At 40.5% G+C, this 27,299-nt stretch overlaps 1 protein-coding gene across 1 annotated transcript in view; it reads left to right on the top strand.

Annotated features, from left to right (window-relative positions):
* Window positions 1-27,299, top strand: part of MRRF (mitochondrial ribosome recycling factor) — a 65,330-nt gene that overhangs the window by 18,828 nt on the left and 19,203 nt on the right. Inside the window, exons 4-5 of the mRNA XM_007936746.2 lie at window positions 1,770-1,888; window positions 9,753-9,844. Coding sequence (XP_007934937.1) covers window positions 1,770-1,888; window positions 9,753-9,844 — 211 coding nt within the window. The remainder of the gene's footprint in view (window positions 1-1,769; window positions 1,889-9,752; window positions 9,845-27,299) is intronic.

Below are 27,299 nucleotides of genomic sequence, written 5' to 3'. Positions count from 1 at the left end.
GACGGCACATAACAATAACAACAACAACAGCCATATGAGATAAGTGCAATCTTTATGCCCCATTTTTAGATCAGGAAATGGAGATCTGGAAAGGTGAAGGGTAACACTATCAGGAAGTGGTGGAGTTGGTGTTTGAACCCCAGTCATCTGTCTTCAGCATCATGGAGATTCTTACCATTATACCTCCTGGACTTTTCCAGGTCAAAGCTAGTGATGTCAGCAACCTTCTACCTTGTGATGACATCGAATCTTGTCGAGTATGACAAATCAGATCTTTGGGCCATAGTATGGTACTGGTTATTCTGACAGGAATTTGTCAAGACGATTCTAATTTGTTTAAAAGACTCATTCTAACCCCTGCCCCGGCCCTTTGTGTCTCAGAATGAGCCATCCAGGAGTGGCTCCTACTCTGAATGGTAAGGTTTTTCTTCTAGTTCTCGTTTGCATAGTAAATCAGGGAGTTTGAATAATGCCCTTTTTCTATCTGTAACTGCCTGTATTTGCTTGGCTTCTTGGATTTCTGAAAATTCTGCTCAGAGTTTTTCAGAGTCCAAATAGTAATAAAAATGGTGAGATTTAGGAAAACAGTGAAGTGTTAAGTAGTGTTGTTTTGTTTGTTTGTTTTTAAAAGGTACTTGTTTCTAAAGGGGACCTAAGTGCCAAAATCAAGGTGGTGTAAGGGATGGCTGCGTGTCACAATCATAGATCATAGTGAACTTAGACAAAGAATTGCAGCCTCCCCAAAAATCACAGGTCCCCAAGCTCCTAAAGAATCAGAATATCTGGGGGTGGAGCCCAGGAATCTTTGTTAAAATGCTCCCTGGTGATTTAGATGCATAGCCCAATTTGAGCTGGACAGGTAGAAGGGAGAAGGACTCCTGGTGGCACCGTGATTAAAACACTCAGCTGCAAATTGGAAGGTTGGCAGTTTGAACCCACCAGTCGCTTCTTGGGAAAAAGATGTGGCAGTTTGCATCCATAAATGTAAAAGCCTTGGAAACCTGATGGGGCAAGTCTTTGCTATGAGTTGGAATCAATTCAGTGATGGCACTGGGTTTTGGGTTTGGTACAGAGAAAGAGCCCCGACTGGAACTGGAATTTAGCACCCTGAGTTTGGGTGTGGTGCTTGATTGTTTTTCCTTTTGTTAGTTCCACGATCTCCAGCTGGTATTTAACCTCATTTAAGTTCATTTTTCTCATCTGTAAAGTAGGGACAGTAATGCAGTGTTACAGGGTGAATGCAAGAGCTAAAAGAGATAACAAGAGGTACCTTTTTGTGTGTGTACATATTTTACTGCTTATTATATACTTGATATCTTTTAGATATAATCATCAATTAAATCCTGTAAGGTAGTTATTTTTTGACTGAGTTGGAAACCAAGGCACAGAGATGGCAAGTAAACCTGCTGGAAATTTCGTAGCTTGCAAGTAGATGGTAGAGTTGCCAGAGGGGTGACCAGCTTCCCAGTTTTAGTACTGAAGTTTCTCTGTCCTTGGAAACCTGGTCCAGGCATATCAGGAGAGTTGGTCACCTTAGTTGCTGGTAAGGAATTTCAATCTAGTTCTGCCAGCATTCAGGGCTCTTTTCATCACATGATACTGCTGCTGGCTACAAAAGCCTCTTGAATAGTCTTGGCATATTGATAAAGGATCCATAAATACTAGAGTAAATCTTAATTAGAATTCAGTTGGATCTGATTTAGATAGGACTTAGATGTGGGGATACTAAGGCTCCTCTGAATGCTAAGATCCTGTACTTTTTCTTCTAGGATCACTTGATCATATTACTGTGGTAACTGCTGATGGGAAACTTGCTTTAAACCAGATTGGCCAGATCTCCATGCAGTCGCCACAGCTGATTTTGGTGAACATGACCAGCTTCCCAGAGGTAAGGTGGCCTACTGCAAGGGTCCCTCTCCACAGACTTTTTTGGAATGGAAGCAGCTGGGTCAGGTCAGGAGGAGGTTCTTCTGCAGCTTGGGATAAAACAAGAGAGGAGACATAGTAAAGGAGACTTAAGGATAAAGAAAAGCCCTCTTCCCATTTCAAATTCATTTTATTTTAAACTCAGATGCTATAGGGGCCAGGCAAGTAATTTGGACAGTGAAACAGGCCACATCTAAGAAAAACAAGAGTGGAAATGCAGTGATTGGCACCTGCAGTGATGTCGAGAGGGCTGTAGTAAACTGAAAAGCCTGTGTCCTGTCTGAAGGGGGTGGCCTGGGCCAGTTCCTGCTGATTATTACCAGGCAGAAATGAAGCCCTGGTAATCAGTGTTCCTGGATATTGTGATTTTTCTTTCCAGAAAAAACTGGTAACCTAAATTTTTATGTGAGATCTTTATTTGCTAAATGTTGATAACGAATTCACTTCTCTTTTTAAAGACTGTGAGGCAAACAAAATATATTAATGGGCCAGATAGGCCTTGAGGGCCATCAGTTTGTGACCTCTGCATTAGTGTTTGGAGCAGTCCCTTCAGGAATTCTCAGTCCTTTCAAACTGGATTGACAATTGCAGGACATCACATACAACACAGTGCTGCCAAGGCTGGAAGTGTGTTGCATTCAATCATGGCAACCTTGAGACTTTATGCTTCTTAGTCTGGTTGAAGGGCTTATTGGTCCAGTAGGAATTGGCCTACATCAGACATACTGGAGGGACTGGGATCTGGTCCTATTCCTACTACCATCTGGCTGTTTGTCCTTGTGCAAGTTGCTTCACTTTTTGGGCCTCCATTTCCTCATCTCTTTAGCCTAAAATTCTTTCCTGTTCTGATTGTCTGTATCAGTAGTCCCATCCCAAAGACATAGACCAAAATTGGGTGTGCTGGATTTGACAAACTTGGGCAGAGATTTGAGAAAGGGAAAGTCCTTGCTGTGAACAAACTGTTTCAAATCAGAGGGCTCTTGTCACTATTGTGGCAGGCATACTGTCCCTCATTCCAGTTTCCATATTGCAGCTAAAGTGAGCTTTTAAAAATATGTACTGAATCATATCATCCCATGCTTTAAATTTATCAGTGGCATCAAATAATCTTTAAGTCCAAATCCTTACTGTGGTCTAGAACACTTTCTATGTTCTAGCCCCACCTGTCTTACCAGTCTTCTCTTGTACCACTGTCATCTTTGGGCTCCTCTGTAGCTACAGTGGCCTTCTTTCAGTTCACCAAACCTACCAAGCTCTCTCCATCTTCAGGACCTTTGCATATACTGTTGCCTTTGCTTAAACACTCTGGCCTGGCTAATTGCTGTTATGTCATAGCATATATGATATTATGATTATATTTCAGAGCATAGCTTAAATATCACTTTCTTAGGAAAGCCTCCCTTAATCTTCCCAATCTAAATTATTCCTCCACATTAAGCATTCTAATATAGCACCATCCTTTTTCTTCATTATACTTATCACTGTTGATAATTACATATGTATTTACATGTTTATTCTTCATCACACTTTCACTAAATTTTAACTCTGAAATGTAAGAATCTTACCTGATTTATTCATTGTACTCAGCAACTAACAATAGTACCTGGCACATGGAAACACTCAGTAGATTTTCCTTGATTGGATGAATCTTGTCTTTAATTTCAGGGAAGGGGGCATTCATTCTTGATGATTCTGAGAAGCAACAAAATAAACAAAAAGGGAACTGTCAACTCTTTTTCTTTCTGGTCCCCCCTGAACCATTGAGGCCTCTCCCCTTATTCATTTAATCCAGGGCTTCAGACTGGTTTGACTACCTGCTGAGAATTTGCCTTTCCATCCCAGATGTATTGAATCAGAATCTACATTTACATTTTCTTATTAAAATGTAGATTCTGATTCATTGTATCTGGGGTGGAAAGCAAATTTTCAGCAGTAGGGTCAAACTGGAATGAACCAGTTTGGCCCCCCCCAGGGTCATTGAGTTGATTCGACTCACCGCAGCCCTTCGGGCAGAATAGAACTGCCCCATATAGTTTCCAAGGCTGTAGATTGCTTCATCTTTCTCCCACAGAGCAGCTGGTGGGTTTGGAACTACCAGCCTTTATGGTTGACAGCTGAGTGCTTTAACCACTATGCCACCAGAGCTCCTGGATCAGTTCAATGCCCTGAACTAATCCCATAGGCGCTGCAGGCCAGTTTAAGACATAGTCTCCTAATTAGGCAGCTCGAAGACCGAAGACCATGTCAGGCAGATTGCTTTTCAGAGCTAACCACTTCCATTATTACATAGTAAATGGCATGCACAGAAGGATCACCTGATTGGCCACCAGAACACTTTTTGAGGCAGTAGGAGGTACTAACAGCTTAATTTTTTCTTAAGAAGTTGGAATATGTCTTCATTTTTCAACCAAAGCATCCATTTCTCCAAGTTGGAATTCTGTGGGTTTTGAAAGAAACCTTACAAGCATCTTGTAGAAAGGTTCATTTTCAGGGACAGAGTGAGGAAATGTAAGTTACATTGTCCTTTGAATTCCTTTATCTCATCTGGTGTATACATTAAACAAATATTTCTAACTAAACATTTCCTTCCTCTAGCTTAGAAGCTGTCTATAGAGTACCCAGGTTCATAGTTTGAAAATGCTGAGCTAATCCTCTCTGTGTTTATGTAATTCCTCTCTGTTTCACATGCAGTTGGCTTTCTTTCCAAACCTGACCATTTCTGTGTCATGCTGTAGTGACACGATGCAGATTTACATGCATAATCTTTTCAAATGCATTGAAGACAGAAACTGTGTTGCATTTGTTTAACATATGTCCTGCTTGATAAATGATACACACGGTTGCTGCCTTCCATAAACTTGCCTGCAGCTAGAGTTAATGATGGGAAAGAAAAGAATGGGATAAAAACCACAGCATGATTTGAACAAAACAAGGCAAATGAAGGAAAACAAGAAAATGTTCAGGCTTTCCCTCTTGTGGAGGGAAAGGAGCTAATGTATATTGCATCTACTGTGTTGCCAAACCCTTTTTTGTGTTTTGTGTCATGTGATCAACACAGCTATTCTCTAAAATTGTTGTTATGTGCCCTGGAGTTGGACCCGACTCGTAGCAACCCCTCCTTAGGTTTCTGAGGCGGTATCACTAGAAGTAAATTGCCCAACCTTCCTTCCAAGGAGTGGCTGGTGGCTTTGAACCGCCAGCCTTCTGGTTAGCAGTCAGGTGCCTTAGGCACTATGCTACCAGAGTTTATTCCATTTTATAGATGAGGAAACTGAGGCTCAGAGACGTAAAATATCTCCTCAGGTTCAGACTCTTGTAAGTTGTAGAGCCAAGCTTTCATTATAGGTCTATTTTACACTAAAGCCTTTTACCATTCATTCAGTAATTCAACAAATATTTTTTGAGTTCCTGCAATTCATTAAGCTCTGTTTGAGGTACTGGGGAATAAGGGCTAATTAAGACCTTATATTGTAGGGCCTCATAGGGAAATAAAGGAATTGGAAAGCCAGTAATTGAAAAGACCCTAACAGTCATGGTTACATGGGACTTCCCAGTTCATTGACCTAATAATATGTTTAGTGCCTCTGTTTTACCTCCTAGTTTTTTGCATAGTGCCTGGGGTCTTAAAAGCTTGCAAGCAGTCATCTGAGGCACACTTGGCATTTGTTCACCTGTAACAACAGTGTGGTAGTTCAGTTTGTGTGTCAACTTGGCTGGGCTTTGTTGAGTGGCTAGGCAGCTGGTGGTAGTTATTCTGCATGAGACTGACAATCAGCTCCATGGTGGGATCTTCCACAGGAAGCTGAGTAGCTGCCTTTGGGATGTGGTCTGCTTCCTGTACATAAGGAGCAGCCTTGGGAATAGTTTTTATATTATGGCACACTTGAACCCTGCATGTAGCCATGTCATTGTGCAGCAGCCTGCCATGCTCTGCTGACCTTGGGACTTACAATGGACTTGAGTTAATGGCCTGCCCTGTGTTTTGGTAACATTTGCCATTTTATTTGTCGACCTTGGGCCTGTTAGCCTCAGCAGCTAGTAGCTGCCTGAGTGAAGAGATGCCTCTAGCTTCAGTGGGCCAGGAGCAAAAGGCAGAGCTGAAGCCCAAGGTCGAGGGGCTTTCACCCAGCCCCTAGAGCCTGGCACTTTGAACTTGGATTTCTAGCCTCCCGAACTGTAAGAGAATAAACTCCTGTTTGTTCAAGCATCCCATTTGTGATATATTCCTGTCAGAGCGGTACTAGGTAACCAGAACAAAGAGGAAGAAGAAGAGTCAGAAATAGAAGGAGGTTATGGAATGTGTGGCTAATTGCCTCCATGAGCAGCTGCCTCCATTGCCATGAGACCAGAAGAACTGGATGGTGCCTGCTATTAGTACTGAACGTTTTGATCAAAGATTCAGTAGCAGAATCCTGATCAAAAGGGGAAAATGCAGAACAGAATTTTAAATTATCGTGGACTCAAGTTTCTGGAGCCATGTAGGGCGGATGAAGCCCTGAAATTACTGCCTTGATATAATCTTTAACCCTTTAACAAAAATATATCCCCTAAAGTCTTTTAAAACTGAACAATAATAGTTCAGCTTAACTAGGAAACTGTCTGCCTTGAGCATTGTGCTCTTTTAAGAATTATCTCTCTTAGCTCAAAGTGACAGCAGCAGCTTGAAAAATTAGATAGGAACCTTAGAGGGCAGTGAGTTTATGTTAATGAGGGGGGAACAGCTCAGAAAAGGAGGGTGAGAATGTTGTACAACTTGAAGAATGTAATCAATGTCACTGAATTGTGCATGTAGAAACTGTTGAATTGGTGTATGTTTTGCTGTGTGTACTCTCAACAAGAACAAAATAAATAAAATTTAAAGAAAAAACAAACAAAAGAATTAAAGACTGTTAGTAAGAATTAAAAAGACCGTAACAAAATCCCAACTCTCAAGAATGTTTCCACTTGTTCACAGTGTTTTATCATCTTTTGTACTTTAGCATAGAGTAGCTTTAGAATAGCAATGCAGACATTGCTAACTGATCACTCACTGTACTCTTTCCTGCCTGACCCCGGATGGGGACCGGGGATCTATCTGGCACAGTACTCCAAACAGCTACAACCAGTTGCCTTCGGAGAGCAAGCTATTTGCCCTGGGGTACTGGTGAGCATTCTTTCAGTGAGAGGATCTTACTTTCTTTATATGTAGATTTTTCTGATGAGTAGTTCAGGTGGTAGTTCACTAACCACACGGGGACAAGCTGTGTTATAACCCAGTCTATCGAGTTTTATGTTACCCTTTATGTTTATTTCCCTTTTGCCATCCAAGTGCCCTAAATTTAGTTTAAATGTTCCAGCTTGGTGTCAGCACTGGGCGCTCCAGTGCCTACAGGGGTAGGGTGTATGTAAACACTTGGGCCAGACTGTGAAAGAGAGGTGGTGATGGTGGGATGTTACAGCAGTAATCAGCCATTCAGTGAAGAGCTTCAGAAGAGAAGGATTTGGAGAGTTGAGACCAGGCTACCTTTCCAAGTAGACATTCTCCCTTTATTGTTAACCTTACAGATCTGTAGTTCCTTTTATTAAGGAGGATGGCTGTTTTTTTCCAGAGGAAAATAGATTTCATTTCTTTCCCCAGCTCTTTCATTTAACTTGGCCACACACTTTACAGGAGCCCTGGTAGTGCAGTGATTAAAGCACTTAGCTGCTAACTGAAAGGTGGAGGGTTCGAATCCGTGGGAGATTAATGTGGCAGTCTGCTTCGGTAAAGATTTATAGCCTCGGGAACTCCATGGGACGGTTCTGCTCTGCCCCTTAGGGTCAGTATGACTTGGAGTCAACTGAGCAGCAGCAGGTTTGGTTTTTTGATAAACTCTTTATATACTAGATGTAATTCCAAATTATTTTTGGAATAAATTAGGGAATTTGGAAAAAAATACAGGCAAAGTAGTGCCATTGGGCTTGTAGTTGGGGAGCCTAGAGTCTCCTTCTAACTCTGCCAGTAACTCAAAGTATGATGGTTGGAGTCTTCACTTGACTTCTCTTGGGCTCTGCGGGAAGACCATGGGTACTTTTAGGGATGTGACCTTGTCCTACGGTCCTCATACACATAAGGAAAGGCTGTACTTGATTATGTCAAAGATTTTTGTTTACAGCTTTGATAGTCTGTAGTCAGTGGTGCCATTTTAAGAATTTATTATTTTAAGCAGTGGCCGTACTGTTAGATCTGTGTGTAGCCTTCCAAGGAGATGATTCATCTTCATGTGGAAGTTCTGGTTTGTCTTTTTGACTTAAAATAATGCCTGAAACAGATGCAGAATTAAGGTCATTTTAAAATGAGATGGAGAGTTTTGGCACTTCCTGAAAAAAAAAATTGGAAAAGTAAAATAGGTATGCAGCAACCACTACTCATTCACACCCGGAACTCTAGGAGAACTCAAGACCAGGAATTGGTACCATGATTTGGAGCTCCTTCTAAGTAATGTGGATCTGGTCAAACCTAAACTTCCTTTGAAAATGCCAGAAGCCTTGTTTTCATGAATTCCACATTGTTACGCCAATGAAAGTGTCTCTGTTTCTTGAAATCCTTTAGGATTGCATGCCAGGTATAGTTATAATGTTGTTTGAATGTGAAGTGAGTCACTTGGGAAATCAGTGTACCAGTGTGTCGCACACTGAAGAGCAAGGCTGTGTCAGAGAAACCTCTGGAAGAGAGCAGGCTGGGCAACATGTGCATCAGCTGAATGGTAACATCGGCTCAGCCTTGTCTGAGTGTTTTGTGTATTCGTACTTTTTTTATTATTGAATATATGTTGTTGTTAGGTGCTGCTAAGTCATTTCCAATGTATTGCCTGGTCCTGCACTATGCTCACAATCATAGTAAATATATACTACGTGTGTCTAGAATAACATCCTTGATTTTTACTGTGTGCCAGATATGGAACAAGATGTGTTGTTCATGTTATCTTATTTAGTCTGCTCTGAGGTGGAGTTACAACAGGGTCTTCTTTTCTGATACTGTGAAATGGAAGCTCAGAGTAGTCAGGCTTGTTGCCCAGAGTCACATGGCTAGCAGAGCTGGGATTTGAACTGATATCTCTGCCTCCAAAACCCATGCTACTATACCATACTACCTTTCCTGGTGGTATTGTGTCGTTATGTGCCGTCGAGTTGAGCCCGACTCATAGTGAGCCCCCCTTGGGTCTCCAAGGCGGTATCACTGTGGAAGTAGATTGCGCAACCTTCCTTCCAAGTAGTGGGGTGGTAGGTTTGAGCTGCCAGGCTTCTGGTTAGCAGTCAAGTGCCTTAGGTACTGTGCTACCAGAGGTCCTCCTTTCCTGGTAGTAGAGATTTATTGTTCATTCCAAAATGTGAGTGAGTTTGGTAAGTATAGATATGAATGAGTTAAATTTATTTACTCATTCCAAATCAGCACTGGTATATTTTGAGCGTAAAATGTCAACCGAAATTTTTAATGTATAAAATCTTTCATCTGTCTTTACACCAATCTTTGCACAGAACAGCCCCCCTCCCTTGAGGATTTATTGTGGTTTTGATCTGTGTTGCCTCAAACCGTTGAAATCTTTTCAAAGAGGCAGAGCTGTTTTCTTTTACTTTTTCTTCTTTTTGCTTTCTTTCCTCCCACAGTACACTGGTACCAGGAGTGGACATAGTTTGCTATTCAGCTTGATCAAAGCACTCTACACCAATGTAACTTCCTGATCTTACTGGTAACAGAACTAAATGTTTCCATGTTCTGCCAAGATGGGTTGCCAGTTATCGACAGAGGGCTTGCATCTGGTAATAATTATTTACTAATTCTGTTTACCTTTTGATCTGGTTTTCAGTGTACAGCTGCAGCTATCAAGGCTATAAGAGAAAGTGGAATGAATCTGAACCCAGAAGTGGAAGGGACATTAATTCGGGTGCCCATTCCCAAGTAAGTTTGGCTGAAATGCATGTATTTGATGAAATGGGGCAGTTGTCCTTGGAAGGAAACCAGCACTCCATGATACTGTTAGGCCAGTCGTACTTCACCTCTGCCTTTCATACTGGAAAATGTTGACATCATTTGAGATTCACTTTATCAATTCAGAAGTATTTATTAAGTACCTAGTGTGTGCTAGGGAGCTCTGGTGGCATAGTGCCTAAGGCATTTGACTGCTGACCAGAGAAGGCTGGCAGTTGAAACCCACCAGCCACTCTTCGGAAGGAAGATCAGGCTTCTGTAGAGATACCACCTTGGAAAGCGAAGGAAGGATCGCCATGAGTCAAATTGGCTCGATGGCAGTAAGTTTGGTTTAAGTTTGAGCATGTGCTAGGTGCTGGGGCTGTATAGTAGTAAACCTGACAAAGTCCTTGTCCTTTTGTAGTTTGCATTCTAGTTGAGAAGATAGGACAGATAAAGTCATTCCAGATAATGAAATCCTATGAAGAAAGAAAAGGCAATAGGATCCAAAAGAGTGATTTAAAGGAGGTGATGATGAAAGGGGCAATTTTATCCTGAAGAGATAGCATTTGAGCTGAGAGCTAATGATGAGGAAGAGCCAGCCTAGGGGAGAAACATTCCAGGCAGAGGGAATGGCAAGCACAAAGGCCCTGAGTCAGAATAGACCGTGGCATGTTTGAAAAAGAACAAGGCCAGTGTTTCTGAAATTGAGTGAGGGAGACAGTGGTTTACGATATATAAAATAGAGAAATTGTTTGTGTGTGTGTATTATATATTTACATATATGTGTAACACATAACACACATTTATATGGAGGTTGGACCAGTCAACAGAAGCTGATTCTTTGGGCTTTATAAGGAGTTTGGATGCTTTTGGAGGGATTTAAGCAGGGAAGTGGGAATCTCTTTGGTTGCTGATTAATGAATGGAATGTAGGGGACAGGGTGGATGCAGAGAGAACAGTTGGGAGGCCACTGCAGTATTCCAGGTGAGACGTGAATTTCTCAGATTCAATAGCAGACAGAATTAGTTTCTTCTGTTTAATCCTATAGCGTTTTGGATGTTGAAATGCTATGGATTTATTTACTGTTAATGTAATTATCTTTTTATGTACTCTTCTTCTCTAGATTGGAAGCTCTTTGAGGATAGGGAACCATTTCTTATCTTTAAGTCTCTGTTCATACAGTATCTCACTCACATATAACACGTTGCAAGAAAGTATTGAATTAATGAGTTCAGTCTTTTGACAAATATTTATTCAAGCACTCACTACTTGTCAGGCACTCTCCTAATTGCTGGGAGAGAGCAGTAAACAAAACAGATGGCAAAAAGTTACTGTCCTTGTGGGACTTAGATTCTAGTTGAAGAGGCACAGTAAACAGAAAAGGAAGTAAATACGTATATAATGGCATGTAGTGATAAGAAATATGAAGAAAAATAAGCAGGATAAGGGTAGATGGAGAATGTTGGGGTGTGTTATTGTAGATAGGGAGGTTCAGGAAGGAAGTGACATTTGAGCAGAGACCTAAGTGAAATGACTGAATGAAGCTTTCAGATAGCTGAAAGGGAAATGGAGTGTAGAAGTAGTTGAATGTCTTTTTGTGCCACACATCATCTTGTATTCCTTTACATATATTGCCTCACTTGTCACACAATCAATGTGAAGTAGATTTTTTTCAGGTGTGGAAATAATGGACTCAGAGATGTAAAGTCGTGTTTCGAGATCACATAGCTTGTGCTAAAGCTGGGACCTGAACCAGTTTACTGGAGTCCGGGGACTTTCCCCATTCAATTTTTTCCTTCCTTATGGCCAACACTCTACCATTTGTGCCACTCCTATATAGTAGTTAGCAAGTCCATTTTCTAGTTCTTGCTCTTCTGCTAACTCTGCAAAACCTTGGACTAGCCACTTAACCTCCCTGAACCTTGTTTCCTCATATAATAAATGAAGGGATTGTTCCCAGTGGCCTGTTGGAGCTGTTCTGGAGTCCACAGTTCTGTGCTGCTATGAATTTGTACAGTCAAGTGCTCATTGCTGACTTGGATTCTTCCTAGAGCAGCCCAATTGTGTATCATAGTTTTCTTTCAAAAATTTAATTGACATAATGTGCACTTCTGCAGACCCACAGGAGTTAACAGTTGCCCATGGTGCATCGTATATAAGTAGAGTTTGAAGGATCAGTGAGTTTAACTTGAATTTCCTAGGACGTGGGGATCTGTTACATTGTATTTTACATTATTGTATGTTGGTTAATGGGCGTAATCCAAGAGAAAGTTGACAGACCAAAACCGACCACTCCTGCAAACCTCATTTTTTATGTGCTTTCTTCCCTTTGACAAGGTGGTGGGGTCATGAGGCCCCTTACTAAATTATACGTTTGGTACGTTTCCAGATTAAAAAATGAATGATCTGTTCTTTATTATGGAGTCTATGTCATGTGAGAGGATAAAGGTTGATTTAGGAGTTTGGAGACTGGGGGTCTTACTTGGTTTTGGCAGTGACTTCCATATGACTCTGGGCACATCACCCTATCAGCTTGCTGCATGCTAGTTCCTGATTTGTAAAATGGGTGAAATGATACATAATGGTACACAGAGATTTGGTGGGATTTGTAGAGAAAATAGATTAAATAGTATGATTTCCTTAGAGGAATGAAGTTATATAAGATGCTAATATTATTTCAGTAAGCTTTCAGTTCTCTCTGCTGTGTGTGTGTGTATGTGGTTATATATATTGTTGTTAGTAGGTGCCCTCCAGATGGTTCTGACTCATAGTTACCTTATGTACAACAAAATGAAACATTGTCTGGTTCTGACAGTAGGTGCTCTGTTTGAGCTCATTGTTGCAGCCACTGTGTCAGTCCCTCTTGTTGAGTCTTCCTCTTTTTCTCTCATCCTCTGCTTTACCAGTCATGATGTCCTTCTCTAGGGACCGGTTCCTCCCAGTAACACTTCCAAAGTACAGAACAGAAGGTGAAGTCTTGCCATCCTCATTTCTGAAAGGAGCATTCTGGCTATACTTCTTCCAAGACAGATTTGTTCATGGCATATTCATGTTGGTTAATGGGTATATATGGGTCCATGGTATATTCAATATTCTTTTCCAACATCGTAACTCAAAGGCATACGTTCTTCAGTCTTCTTTATCCATTGTCCAGCTTTAGCATGTGCATGAGGCAATTGAAAATACTGTGACTTGGATCAGGTACACAGTAGTCCTCAAAGTAACATTTTTGCTTTTTAACACTTTTAAGAGGTCTTTTGTAGTAGATTTGCCCAATGCACTATGTTGTTTGATTTTGTGACTGTTACTACCATGGGAGTTGATATTTGGATCCAGGTGAAATGAAGTCCTTGACAACTTCATCTTTTCTCTATTTATCATGGTGTTGCTTACTGGTCTAATTGTGAGGATTTTTATTTTCTTTATGTTGAGTTGTGATCCATACTGAAGGCTGTAGTTTTTTATCTTTATCAGTAAGAGCTTCAGGTCACGGTTATCATCTGCATATCGCAGGTTGTTAATGAGTCTTCCTCCAATCCTGATGCCTTGTTCTTTTTCATATAGTCCAGCTTCTCAGATTATTTGTTCAGCATACAAATTGAGTAAGTGTAGTGAAAAGATACAACCCTGATGTACAACTTTTCTGATTTTAAACCACACAGTATCTTCTTGTTCTGTTTGAGTGACTGCCTCTTGGTCTATGTACAGGTTCAGCCTAAGCATAAGTAAGTGTTCTGGAATTCCTGTTCTTCTCAATGTTATTCATAATTTGTTACGATTCACACAATCGAATCCCTTTGCATAGTCAATAAAACATAGGTAAACATTTGTTCTGGTTACCTAGTACTGCTCTGACAAGAATATGCCACAAATGAGATGGCTTGCACAAACAAGAGTTTATTATTCTCTTATGGTTTGGAGGCTTTAAGTCCAAGTTCAAAGTGCCAGGCTCTAGGGGCTGGGAGAAAGCCTCTCAACCCTCAACCTTGGGCTTCAGCTCTGCCTGTGCTTCCGGCCCACTGAAGCTAGAGGCTTTTCTTCACTCAGACAGCTACTGGCTGCTAAGACTGACAAGCCCAAGGTTGATAAGTAAAAAAGCACAGGCCAATGTTACCAAACCACACAGCAGGCCATTAATTCAAGCCCATTGAAAGTCCCGGGGTCAGCAGAGCATGGCAGGCTACTGAACAATGACAGGGCTACATGCAGAGTTCAAGTGTGCCATAAGCTAGAGACCATTCCCCAAGGCTTCTCCTTATATATGGGAAGCAGACCACATCCCTAAGGCACCATGGAGTTGATTACCAGTCTCATCATGGGGAATACTACATCCAGCTGTCCAGCCACTCAACCAGGTCCAGCCAAGTTGACACACAAACTTAACTACCACCACCACATCTTTCTGATATTCTTTGCTTTCAGCCAAGATCCACCTGACATCAGCAATGATATCCCTTGTTCTACATCCTCTTCTGAATCTGGCTTGAATTTCTGGCAGTTCTCTGCTGATGTACTGCTGCAACCATTTGTGAATTATCTTCGGCAAAATTTTGTGTGTGGTATTAATGATAATTAATACATAATTTCCAACATTCCATTGGATCACCTTTCTTTGGAGTGGGCACAAATAAGGATCTCTTCCAGTTGGTTGGCCAGGTACCTGTCTTCCAGATTTCTTCACCTAGATGAGTGAGTGCTTCTAGTGTTGCATCCTTTTGTTGAAACACCTCAATTGAAATTCCATCAATTCCTAAAGCCTTTTATTTGCCAATGCTTTCAGTGCAGCTTGGACTTCTTCCTTAAATAGCATTGGTTTTTGATCATATGCTACTTCCTGAAATGGTTGGATGTTGACCAATTCTTTTTGGTACCATGACTCTGTATATTCCATCTTCTTTTGAGGCTTCTTGCATTGTTTAGTATTTTGCCCACAGAATCCTTTGGTTTTACAACTCAAGGCTTGAATTTTTTCTTTAGTTCTTTCAGCTTGAGAATTGCCAAGTATGTTCTTTCCTTTTGGTTTTCTAGCTCTAGTTCTTTGCATATTTCATTATAAAACTTTATTTTGTCATCTTGAGCCACCCTTTGAAATCTTCAGCTCAGCTCTTCATCATTTCTTCTATTCACTTAGTTTCTCTACATTCCAAAGCAAGTTTCAGAGTTTCTTCTGATTTCCTTTTGGTCTTTTTTTTCTTTCCTGTCTTTGTAGTGGCCTTTCAGTTCCTTCATGTATGATGTTTACCCACAACTCATCTGCCTGTAGTCATTAGTGTTCAATGTATTCTTGAGATGGTCTCTCAATTCAGGTGGGATATACTCAAGGTTGTACTTTGACTTTCATGGACTTGTTTTAATTTTCTTCAGCTTCAACTTGAACTTACATATGAACAGTTTATATATGATATGTTTTGCAGTTGGCCCCTGGCCTTGTTCTGACTGATGATACTGAGTTGCTCCATAGTCTCTTTCCGTAGATGTAGTTGATTTGATATTTCTGTGCATTCCATCCAGTGAGATGTATGTGTATAATCACCATTTATGTTGTTGAGAAAAGATATTTACAATGAATAAGTCATTGGTCTTACAAAATTCTATCATGTGATCTCTGGTGTTGTTTCAATCACCAAGGCCATATTTTCCAGCTACCGATTCCTTCTTCTTTGTTTCCAACTTTCACACCTCAATCACTATATATATATATATATATATATATATATATATATATATATATATATAAATAATATGCATCTGAAGGTTGGGCAATCTACTTCTGTAGTGATACCACCTCGGAAACCCAAGGAGGGGTCGCTATGAGTTGGATCCGACTCGATGGCAGTGAGGTTTGGTTTGGTATCTATATCAAGAAGGAGCTCTGGTGGTGTAGTGCCTAAGGCATTTGACTGCTAACCAGAAGGTTGGTAGTTCAAACCCATCAGCCACTCCATGCAATGAAGACTGGGCAATCTACTTCTGTACGGATTTACTGCTTTGGAAACCCAAAGGGGATCGCTATGAGTGAGAGTCAACTTGATGGCAGTGAGTTTGGTTTTGGTATCTGTATCAAGATACATTGATGTATAGAGAGATAGGTGGATGTGTATACATATATAATACAAAATAAGTGTGTGTACATATATGTATGTGAATATATATGTATAGTTTTAGGAATAGAGGAAGGAGTGAGGAAGGGAACTAATATATCGAGCACATACTCTGTCAGGAACTGCTTGGTGCTTAATGTATACTGATGAAATGGAACACTATAGTGATTAATTTGTGTTTTAGTATATGATAAACATGAGTTGCATTCCAGCTCTTCTGCTTTTTTAGGTGTGTAACAGTGGCAACTGTCTCTCCATCCAAATCTCAGAGAGTTTATCTGTTCTGTGACATTTACAAGACTTACCTTATATGGTTATTGGGAGATTTCAGTGAGATAATCTACACAAAGCTTTTTTTTTTTTTTAAATGCATTTTATTGAAATATAATTTATGTACAGTGAAATACACAAAATTAAAGTGACATGGGTCAATGCATTTTTTTTTTTTTTTTTTTTGCACTGTTCCCTCCCTTCCCCTCCCACCCCTGGCAACCAACAAAGAAAGTTTCCCTCCATATATAAACCTTTCCTTGACCCTCCACAGCAATGAACTAATATTGTATTTGTCCTTCTGTGATCGACTTATTTCACTCAACACAGTGTCCTCCAAGTTCATCATATTATGTGGTGTTTTGCAGACTTTACATGATTCTTTAGTGCTGCATAGTATTCCATTGTGTGTATATACCATAGTTTGGTCATCCACTCTTCCATTGATGGGCACGTAGGTTGTTTCCATCTTTTTGCCATTGTAAATAGTGCTGCGATGAACATGGGTGTGCATATATCTGTTCCTGTCTCGGCTCTCACCCTCTAGGATATATATATCTCATAATGGGATTGCTGGGTCAAATGGTATCTCCAACTCCAGCTTTCTAAGGAATCGCCATACTGCTTTCCACAGTGGTTATATCACTTCACAGTCCCACTAGCAGTGTATGGGAGTCCCAATCTCTCCATATCGCTGCCAGCATTTGTTATTTTCTGTCTCGTTGAACCTTGCCATCAGTGCTAGGGAATCTACACAAAACTTTTGATGCTTAGAATCGCTAAGTTAATGTTAGCAAATGTTATTTCCTTCATTACTTTTCACAAATAGGTAGGATCATTATGAGGAAACAGATTCAGAGAGGTGAGGTGTTGGCTCTAAGTTACAGAGCTGGTAATTGGTAAAGCTGTAAGGAGGAAAATAATATACCAAATCTTCTGTTAGGAGTTTGTAGGTTTGTTTTTTTTTTCCAGTGGGGAAGGGTCAGCATAAATTCTTAGGTTCAGTTTATAAAATTTCAAGTTTCATTATAGGAAAATTTGCCTTTCCTGTTTGATCATGATTCTTCCACGGCCTAATGATAATAAGCTTGCCTTTGTTGCCTTAATTCTGGATGCCCAGAGCTAAGTTTTATTTTCAGTTGCTGCAGATCATAGTTAGTACCACCCTCATTATACTCTTCTGTCCTTATTTAAATGAATCTACTGACTGTGTGACTCTTACCATACTCTGCCTCTGATTCTTTCTGGAAGTAAGAGGAGTTAAATCCTAAACCAATAACAAGTCAGAGTTGGTGCTTAAGTGGCCCTTATTACCGGCTTTTCTTGTCAAGGCCTGTGAGAAACCAGCTCTGGGTGCTATGTGCAAGTCTTTGTCATCAGGGCTTCTCCTCAGGTAAAATGCTGTTGAGCTCTGAGACTGTGGCTTCTGTTCTTCCCCACTGACAGCGTGTCCAGCTCTTACTTTCTTCTCTGGCCAGGGCTCTTCTGTTTAGATAAGTCAGTCAACTGGATGGATTCTCTGAACATTCCCATTAATAAAGATTCATTGAAATAGTTCCTTCTAATTTTTCTTCCTGTTAATGTATCAAATTTTGGGTACTATTATTAACCATTTACACTATGTTGATTGCTTCACAGTTCCTCCCCACTATGAGGTGAGGAGACTGTTGATATGTCCGTATGACTGATGAGTAACCTGAAGTTTACAAAGGCTCGTGTCATATAGCTAGTAAGTAGCAGAAGTATGGGTAGAACTTGGATCTTTGTTACTTCCTTTCTTCTACTGTCGTCTCTATTTCTAGAACATCAGTCTTTTCAAGGGCACCTGGAACGTTTTGAGCAGTTAATTTTGAACAAACCGGATTTCTACCTCCACCCTATTCACGTCTTCACTGTGCCCCCACACAAACGAACAAACAAATACTCCCTTACTCTCTGTTCTAACAAATATTAGTGGGAAAACCACACTAAGTGGAATGAGGTTGCTTTGGTTTGCAAGAACTATGCTTGTGTCTGACTTTAAATAAACACTGTAAAGAATTCATGACTTCACCTAGGAAACAAAAGTGCATGTGACTGACTCATTCCCTGCCTTCCGTGGAAGGAGCCTTCCATGATTGTCCTCCTCCTGTTTACTCACTTCATCAGTGCATGCATTGCTTTTATTTTAAATAGCATTAAACAAAAAATTAAAACCCCTTCCATCCTACTTTCCATGGGTAACCACTTTAACACCTTGACTCTTTAGACTTTCTTCTCTGTAAATTCCAGTGCATGTCTCTGTTGTCCCATATTTCTGGGAAGGATAAGGGGTTATGTTCTACGTACTATTCTGCACCATTTTGTTTTGTTTTTGCACTGATGAGACTTCATCCTCACTCTTTTCAAAGGCTGTGTAGTGTTTGCATCTGACCCATAGCATTAACAGTTCACAGTTGTTAAACATCTTGGTTATTGAAAGTTTTTCACCTTTACTAACAGTGCTATAATGACCTCTCTAGAGCTTCCTTCCTGTTTTTCTCCTGGGAGTGGGAAGTGGTAGGGGGAAATGTAATTCAGAAAGGCAAGATACGTAGTGATGGTGGTGGGGGTTTTGGTATAGCTAAGCTATTGCCGCTTGACTGAGTGCCTGTTTGTAACAGCACTGTGTATCACTAAGCTTCTTAGAGACGTGGACATTTCAGGGCCAAACAGACATCTGCATCACACACAAGTGTCCCTCAGAGCCAAACTTGACATCACTCTTTCAGAAAACCCATTTGTGTTGAGTGCTTCCTAATATTAGACAAAGAATCTGTTGAATGCAAACTCTATTCTAAGCCTCATGCTGTACTCACTTCATTCTATTATTCCCTATTTACACATGAGCAAAGTAAGCCTAAAACCTGTTGCCGTCTAATCGATTCTGACTCGTAGTGACCCTGTGGGACAGGGTAGAATTGCTCCGTAGGGTTTCCAAGGCCGTAACCTTTATGGAAGCAAACTGCCACATCTTTCCTCTGTGAAGTGATTAATGGGGTTGAGCTGCTGGTGTTTTGGTTAGCAGCTGAGTGCTTAATCTCTGCACCATCAGGCCTCCTAAAGTAAACCTAAGAGAGGTTAAATAACTTGCCCAAGTTGTTCAACTAATAAAGGTAGAGTTGAACAGGATTCAAACTCAAGTCTTCTTGACCTCAAAGCCCATATTCTTGCATCTATGGCCTTCTGAGAGTGCTTTTTTGTGTGTTGTGTGGCAATGGAGCTGCATTTGTTATTTTTAAATTTGATTGTATGAAAAATGAACTGTGTGGGATATATTTTCCAAAGTTTACATTGTAAGGCAGTGGATTTTTATGTTTCTTTAGGTGTGAGAGACCATCTGGGGTACAGGGTCTTTGTTTTCAATCAACTTTATTGGAATGTCACTTAACGTACAAAACAACAAACTCATTTCAGGTGCATTTGATGAGATTTGACAAATAGTGTCCCTGTAACCACAACACCAATCAATATATAGAACAATTCAGTCACCCTAAAAGGTTCCCCTGCCCTTCTTTGGAAGTCAGGCCCCAGTTCCTTTCCCTTAGCCCCAGATGACAGTTTGTATTCTTTCATCATGGTGTAATTTTTATACCGAAACATGAAACTTCTAGGTCATTTGTAAATTTAATAGGTATTTATTGACTATCTGCTGTGTACCAGCACAGTTCCAGACACTGCAGATACAGCAGTGAACACAAAGGACAAAACCTCTGCTTTACTGCATTTTTGTAGTAGAGACAGACAGTAACACAAACACACACACAGCATTTCAGGTGGTCATATTTTCTTCCCTGGAGTGAAGGCAAGGGCGAAAGCAGGGGACCAGTCAGGACCTTTTATAGTAATCCAGGAAGAGAAGCTTGTATCTTGGGACTAGTGTGGTAATGGTAGAGTTGGTGAGAAATGGTTGGATTCTGGATTATTTTTAAAGGAAAGGCTGCTGGGATTTGCTGATGGGATGTGGATTTAGAAAGAGAAGACTCAAGGATGACTTCCAAGATTTTTGACCCAAGCAATTGGAAGGATGGAGTTGCCATTTACTGAGATAGGACAGGCTGTGGGAGAGACAAGTTGAGAGTACGGGAAGATTAGGTTTTGTACATATTTATTTTGAGATGCACTGAGACATCCAGGTGCAGAGGTCAAGTAAGCTGTTGGATATATGAGTTTGCAGTTCCGAGGACAGATAAGGGCTAGAGAGATAAATTTGGAATTAGAGGAAGCTGTGAAATTAGATGAGAGTACTTGAGAGAGTACATGTAGATAGTGAAGAGAGAGGTTTGGGGAATGAGCCCTGGACTCTTAAAGGGTTAGGGATCACGAACTAGCAAAGAAGGTTGAGAACAAGTGGCCAGTGAGGTTGAAGGTGAACTAGGAAAGGGTGGGGTCCTAGAAGCCAAGTGAAGAAAGTGTTCCAAAGATAAGGCGGTGATTCCAGAGATAAGCTGTGCTGAATACTGCTGGTGGGTCATGGAAGCTGAGATCTGAAAATTGGTCATTGGATTTAGCAAGCTGATTTATTTAGCAATTAATAAATCTCTGTGGTATAAAGGAAAGCACGAGGGCTTTGGAGTTAGACAGACCTAGCTTCAGATCTGGGTTCTCGCTCACCAGCTCTGCCAGCTTAGGTCCTCTGAGAACCAGACTCCTAGGAGTAGACAGGGAGAGCCTTTGCACAGTGCACGTCTGATACCAGTGAGAAAGGTCAGTGTCAGTAAGCCTGGCCTTACCTTGCTTACTGGGTGCTCTGTCCTGTTGGGGATTTAAATTTGGAAAGAGGCTTTGATTCTGTAGGAAGATGCTATAGTGTTGGGAGACAGACAGATGCCAGTCATACCTAGAAGCAAAATCTTTGATGTGGTTTTTTAAAAAAAAAAAAAAATATATATATATATATGGAATTGTTCACTACATATTAGTAGGTAAACACAAATAATTCCATGCTTACCCTGCTTATTGGGTAATCTAACACTGCAACATTGCTCACAACAGTGACAATATATCCTGTTCCTTCCCCAGAATTATTGGGATGATAGACCTTATACCTAGACTAGGATCCTTCGCCCAGAGTTTATCCTGAGGTTACAGCATGGAGTAGAAGTCCCCTTAGAATCTGACCAGGAATTTCCTAACCCAAAAAATGTGCTGTTAAGTCAATTCTGACTCATGGTGACCCTATATATTACAGAGTAGAAACGCTCCATAGGTTTTCTTGGCAGTAAATCTTTATGGAAGCAGATCACCAAGTTTTTCTCCTATGGTGGTACTGGGTAGATTTGAACTGCCAACCTTTAGGCTAGTAGCAAAGCACAAACCATTTGTGCCACCAGTGTACCTTCAGAGTTGCCCTAGTTAATAGTAAAAAGCTTTAAGTTACAATCTTGCCAGGCTAACTTCTGTCTTTCTCAAGTGTTCCCCCAACTCCCCTACTACATGCTGATGTACACTTTCTCATGAGTGATGACCACGTTTTTCCAGGGAGAGTAAATGGAGTTAGGCAGGGTAGGATGGTCCCAAGGCTGGATTAAAAGAGGATGAGCCAGCATTGTTAGTGGAGTAGCCAAGGTTATAGTCAGAAAAACCCTAGAAAGAAAACCAATAAAAAGAGTTGACCTTAGGCTAGTTGTTTCAAGTCTCTGAGCCTCAGTTTCCTCATCTGTAGAATGAGGTAATAGCTTTACTTGGTTTTGTTAAGACTTACTGGGAAACTCTTGTGAAGTATAGAGGGGAGAGAGACCAAAAGGAGACAGGGGAGCCTTTAGACTGTGATGCAGGTCTGACATCTGTGAAGAAAGGAACCGACTAAATGAGGATCAATGTAGTTTTTAGAAAATTGTCATTATCATGTTAGCTGCTGTTGCTGATCATTTCCATGACCTGTCTTAGTGGTGATTGTTAACTGTATGGATGTCTTAGCTATCTAGTGCTGCTGTATAACAGAAACACCACAAGTGGGGTGGCTTTAACAAACGGAAATTTCTCTTCACAGTTTAGGAGGCTGGAAGTCTGGATTCGGGGTACTGGCTCTAGGGGAAGGCTTTCTCTCCATCAGCTCTGGGGGAAGAAACTTGAAGATACCTGTCTCTTTTGAGCTTTTGCTACGGGGTGATCTTCACGTCACTTGGCATCTCTCTTTCCCCATCTCTGCTTCTTTCGCTTGTTTAATCTTGTTTATACCTCAAAAGAGATTGACTAAAGACCAGAGCTTCGAACTGGTTTGAATTGGTTTAGTCATGGCCAGTAAAGTGAAACTGGAACAGAACAGAATTTTTAAAACATGGGTGATCCACAATGCTAACTAGAGCAGGATAACTTACGGGTGAAAGCCCTGGAATAGGAGACTTGGATGAGATGTATTGAGCCCTTTAAGGAGCCTGATGCATGAAATTGGATTATTGAGGATTGTGGACACATTCAAACTCATGTGGTTGACCATCATCTTTGAGCTGGGTGCTGTTCTTTCAGCCAGTCAAGAGATTTGGTTGCTATGCAACATGTACACTGCCCTTGTTTCCTAAGAGAGAGATTAAGTTTCTAGCATTACTTCTACCTATAATCTTTCCTGTTCTATTAGAGTTCAGGTTCATCCACATTTTAAAAATGTGGGTCCATTCCAGTGTTACTTTGTAGGCCATGAGCAAAGCCCTGATTAAGACAAACGGTATACTAATCTTGTCTCATTAACATAGCGAAGACAACACATTCCCAAATGGAATGTACCTATAGGCGTAGAAGTTAGGATTTACCATATATATATTTTTGGGGATATAATTCAATCTATAACATGGGGGGAGCAATATCATCAATTCCATTACTCAGATCAGGAAATGGAAGTGTGCTTCCGTCACTAAGCAGTATGTGTATGATGGAACAGGCTTTGAAGTAGACCTTTAATTTTTTTCAGTCTTGCCCCTATCTCTTCATTATGTAACATCTTGGACAAGTTATTAACCTCTTTGAGCCTCAATTCTGCAACTTTAAAATGGGGGAAGTAATGATGTATACCTTGTTGGATTATTGTGAGAATTCAGTAAGTCAGTTATTTTTCTACAGGTATTACCTGATTGAATTCTTATAGTGAGCTCTTTTAAGAATTAAAAATAATTAAACATAATTCATATAACATAAAATTCACCATTTTAAAGTATACGGTTCAGTGGTATATTAACAATGTTGTGCAGCCATCACCACTGTCTACTTCCAGAACGTTTTTATCACCCCCCAAAAAAACTCTGTACTTGTTAGGAGTCATTTCCAATTGCCCTTTCTCCCAGACACCGGCAACTAATCTGCTTTCTGTCTCTCTGGATTTGCCTATTCTCGACATTTCATATAAATGGTCTTTTGTGTCCTGCTTCTTTTACTTAACATAATGTTTTCAGGGTTCCTCCATGTGGTAGCACGCATCAGTGTTGTTGTTAGGTGCCGTTGAGTTGGCTCCGACTCAAAGCGACCCTGTTTACAACGAACGAAACCCTATGCAGTCCTGTGCCATCTTCACAGTCCTTGCTCTGCCTGAGCCCATCATTGTAGCCACTGTGTCAATCTTCCCCCTTTTCACTGACCCTCCACTTTACCAAGCATGACATCCTTCTCTAGGGGATGGTCCCTTCTGACAACAAGAGCAAAGTAGGTGAGACGAAGTTTGGCCATTCTTGCTTCCAGTGAGCATTCTGGCTGCACTTCTTCCAGGACAGTTCTGTTAGTTCTTCTGGCAGTCCTTGGTACTTTTGATATTCTTGGCCAACACTACAACTCAAAAGCATCAACTCTTCTTTGGTCTTCCTTATTCATTGTCCGGTTTTCACATGCATATGAGGTGATTGAAAACACCATGGCGTGGGTTAGGTGCACCTTAGTCTTCAAGGAGACAACTTTGCTCTTCAGCACTTTAAAGAGGTCTTTTGCAGCACATTTGTCCAGTGCAATACATTGTGTGATTTCTTGACTGCTGCTTCCATTGGAGTTGATTGTGGAACCAAGTAATATGAAATCTTGGACAACTTCAATCTTTCCTCCATTTATCATTAGTCTGCTTATTAGTCCAGTTATGAGAATTTTTGTTTTCTTTATATTGAGGTAAAATCCATACTGCAGACTATAGTGTTTAATCTTCATCAGTAATTACTTCAAGTCATCTTCACTTTCAAGAAGCAACATTATGTTGTCTGCATATTGCAGGTCCTTAATGAGTCTTCCTCCAATCTTACGCCGTATTCTTCATATAGTCCAGCTTCTTGGATTATTTGCTCAGCAAACAAATTGAAAAAGTATGGTGAGAGGGAACCACCCTGACGTACTCCCTTCCTGATTTTAAACCATGCAGTGACCCCTTGTTCTGTTTAAACAATAGTCTCCTGGTCTAAGTACAGGTTCCTCATGAGCATAATTACGTGTCCTAGAATTTCTCATTCTCAATGTTATCCATAATTTGTTATGGTCCACACAGTCATATTCTTCTGCATAGTCAATAAAACATGAGGAAGCATCTTTCTGGTATTCTCTGCTTTCAGCCAAGATCCATCTGACGTCAGCAATGGTATCTGTTGTTCCACATCCTCTTCTGAATCCAGCTTGCATTTCTGGAAATTCCCTGTCAATATACTGCTTGGAATATCTTCAGTAAGATTTTACTGGTGTGTGATATTAATATTGTTCAATGATTTCCACATTCGGTTGGGCTACCTTTCTTTGGAATGGGTACAGATACAGATCTCTTCCAGTCAATTGGCCAGGTAGCTATCTTCCCAATTTCTTGGCATAGAAAGTGGATCCAAGTGTGGTATCCGTTTGTTGAAACATCTCTATTCCATCAATTCCTGGAGCCTTGTTTTTTGCTAATTCCTTCAGTGCAGCTTTGACTTCTTCCTTTAATACCATTGATTCTTGTCATATGAAATAAATGAACTTCGGCCAATTATTTTTGGTGTACAGTGTCTCTGTATTCCTTCCATCTTCTTTTGATGTTTCCTGTATCATTCAATATTTTGCCCATAGACTCTTGCAATATTGCAACTTGAGCTTGAATTTTTTCTTCAGTTTTTTTCAGCTTGAGAAATGCCGAGCATGTTCTTCCCTTTTGGTTTTCTAATTCCAGGTCTTTGCACATTTCATTATAATAATTGACTTTGTCTTCTCAAGCTGGTCTTTGAAATCTTCTGTTCAGCACTTTTATCTTGTCTTTTCTTCCATTTGCTTTAGCTACTCTCTGTTTAAGAGCAAGTTTCAGAGTCTCTTCTGACATCCATTTTGATCTTTTCTTCCTTTTCTGTCTTTTTAATGACGTTGTGCTTTCTTCATGTATGATGTTCTTGATATCATACCACAGTTAGTCTGGTTTTTGGTCATTGGTGTTCATTGTGTCAAATCTCTTCTTCAAATGGTCTCTAAATTCAGGTGGGGTATAATCAAGGTCATATTTTGGTTCTTGTGGACTTGTTATAATTGTCTTCAGCTTCAACTTGAACTTGCCTGTGAGCAGCTGATGGTCTGTTCCACAGTCAGCTCCTAGCCTTGCTTTGGCTGAAAATATTGAGCTGCTCCATCACCTTTTTCCACAGGTATAGTCTGTCTGATTCCTGTGTATTCCATTTGGTGAAGTCCATGTGTATAGCCACCATTTATGTTTTTGAGAAAAGGTATTTGCAGTGAATAAGTTGTTGGTCTTGCAAAATTCTGTCATGCGATCTCCAGCATCATTTCCATCACCAAGGCCATATTTTCCAGCTAGTGGTGATTCTTCTTTGTTTCCACCTTTTGCATTCTAATTGCCGGTAATAATCAACACATCTTGATTGCATGTCTGGTCAATTTCAGACAGCAGAAGTTGGTAAAAATCTTCAATTTCCTCATCTTTGGCTTTGGTGGTTGGTGCGTAAATGTGAATAATAGTAGTATTAACTGGTCTTCTTTGTAGGCGTATGGATATTATCCTATCACTGACAGCATTATACTTCAGGATAGATCTTGGAACATTTTTGGTGACTATGAAAACCACGCCATTCCTCTTCAGTTTGTCATTCTCTGCATAGTAGATCTTATGATTGTCTGATTTGTAATGGCCAAAACCAGTCCATTTCAGTTCACTAATGCCTAGGATACGGGAGCTCTGATAGCATTGTGCCTAAGGCACTTTACTGCTAACCAAAAGGCTGGTGGTTCAAATCCACCAGCCACTCCTCGGAAGGAAGATGGGGCAATCTACTTCAGTAGTGATACTGCCTTGGAAACCCAAGGAGGGGTCGCTATGAGTCGGGTCTGACTCGATGGCACATAACAACAACAACACCTAGGATATTGATCTTTATGTGTTCCATTTCATTTTCGACAACTTCGTTTTCCTAGATTCATACTTCATACATTCCATGTTCTCATTATTAATGGATGTTTGTAGCTGTTTCTTCCCACTTTGAGTCGTGCCACATCAGCAGATGGAAGTCCTGAAAGCTTTACTCCATCCATGTTATTAAGGTCAATTCTACTTTGAGATGGCAGCTCTTCCTCAGTGGTATTTTGAGTGCCTTCTGACCTGACGGGTTCTGGTACTGTATCAGACAGTGTTTCAGGGCTTTTCATAATGTTTTCCAGTAATATATTAGACACTGTTTCACAGCTGTTCATAAGGTTTTCACTGGCCAGTTCTTTGAGAAGTGGATGGCCCTTTCCTTCTTCCAAGTCTGTGTTAGTCAGGAATCTTTGCTGAAACCTGTCCACTATGAGTGACCTGCTGGCACTTGAAATACCAATGGCATAGCCTCTAGCCTCACAGCAACATGCAAACCACCATCGTATGACAAGTTGACAGACAAGTGGTAACATGTATCAGTACTTCATTCCTTATTATTGCCAAATAATATTCCATTGTATGAGTATACCACATTATGCTTATCCATTCATCAGTTGATTGACGTTTGAGTTGTTTCTAGTTTTTTGGCTGCTATGAATGTTCATGTACAAGTTTCTGTGTGAGTATGTGTTTTCAGTTCTCTTGGGTATATACTTAGGAATAGAATTACTGGGTTATACAGTAACTCTATGTTTAACTTTCCTGA

Source organism: Orycteropus afer, unplaced genomic scaffold (assembly GCF_000298275.1).
Source record: "Orycteropus afer afer isolate SDZICR_OR568_19922 unplaced genomic scaffold, OryAfe1.0 scaffold00037, whole genome shotgun sequence".
Taxonomy (NCBI): Eukaryota; Metazoa; Chordata; class Mammalia; order Tubulidentata; family Orycteropodidae; genus Orycteropus; species Orycteropus afer.
This window is presented reverse-complemented; position numbering and strand designations above follow the sequence as displayed.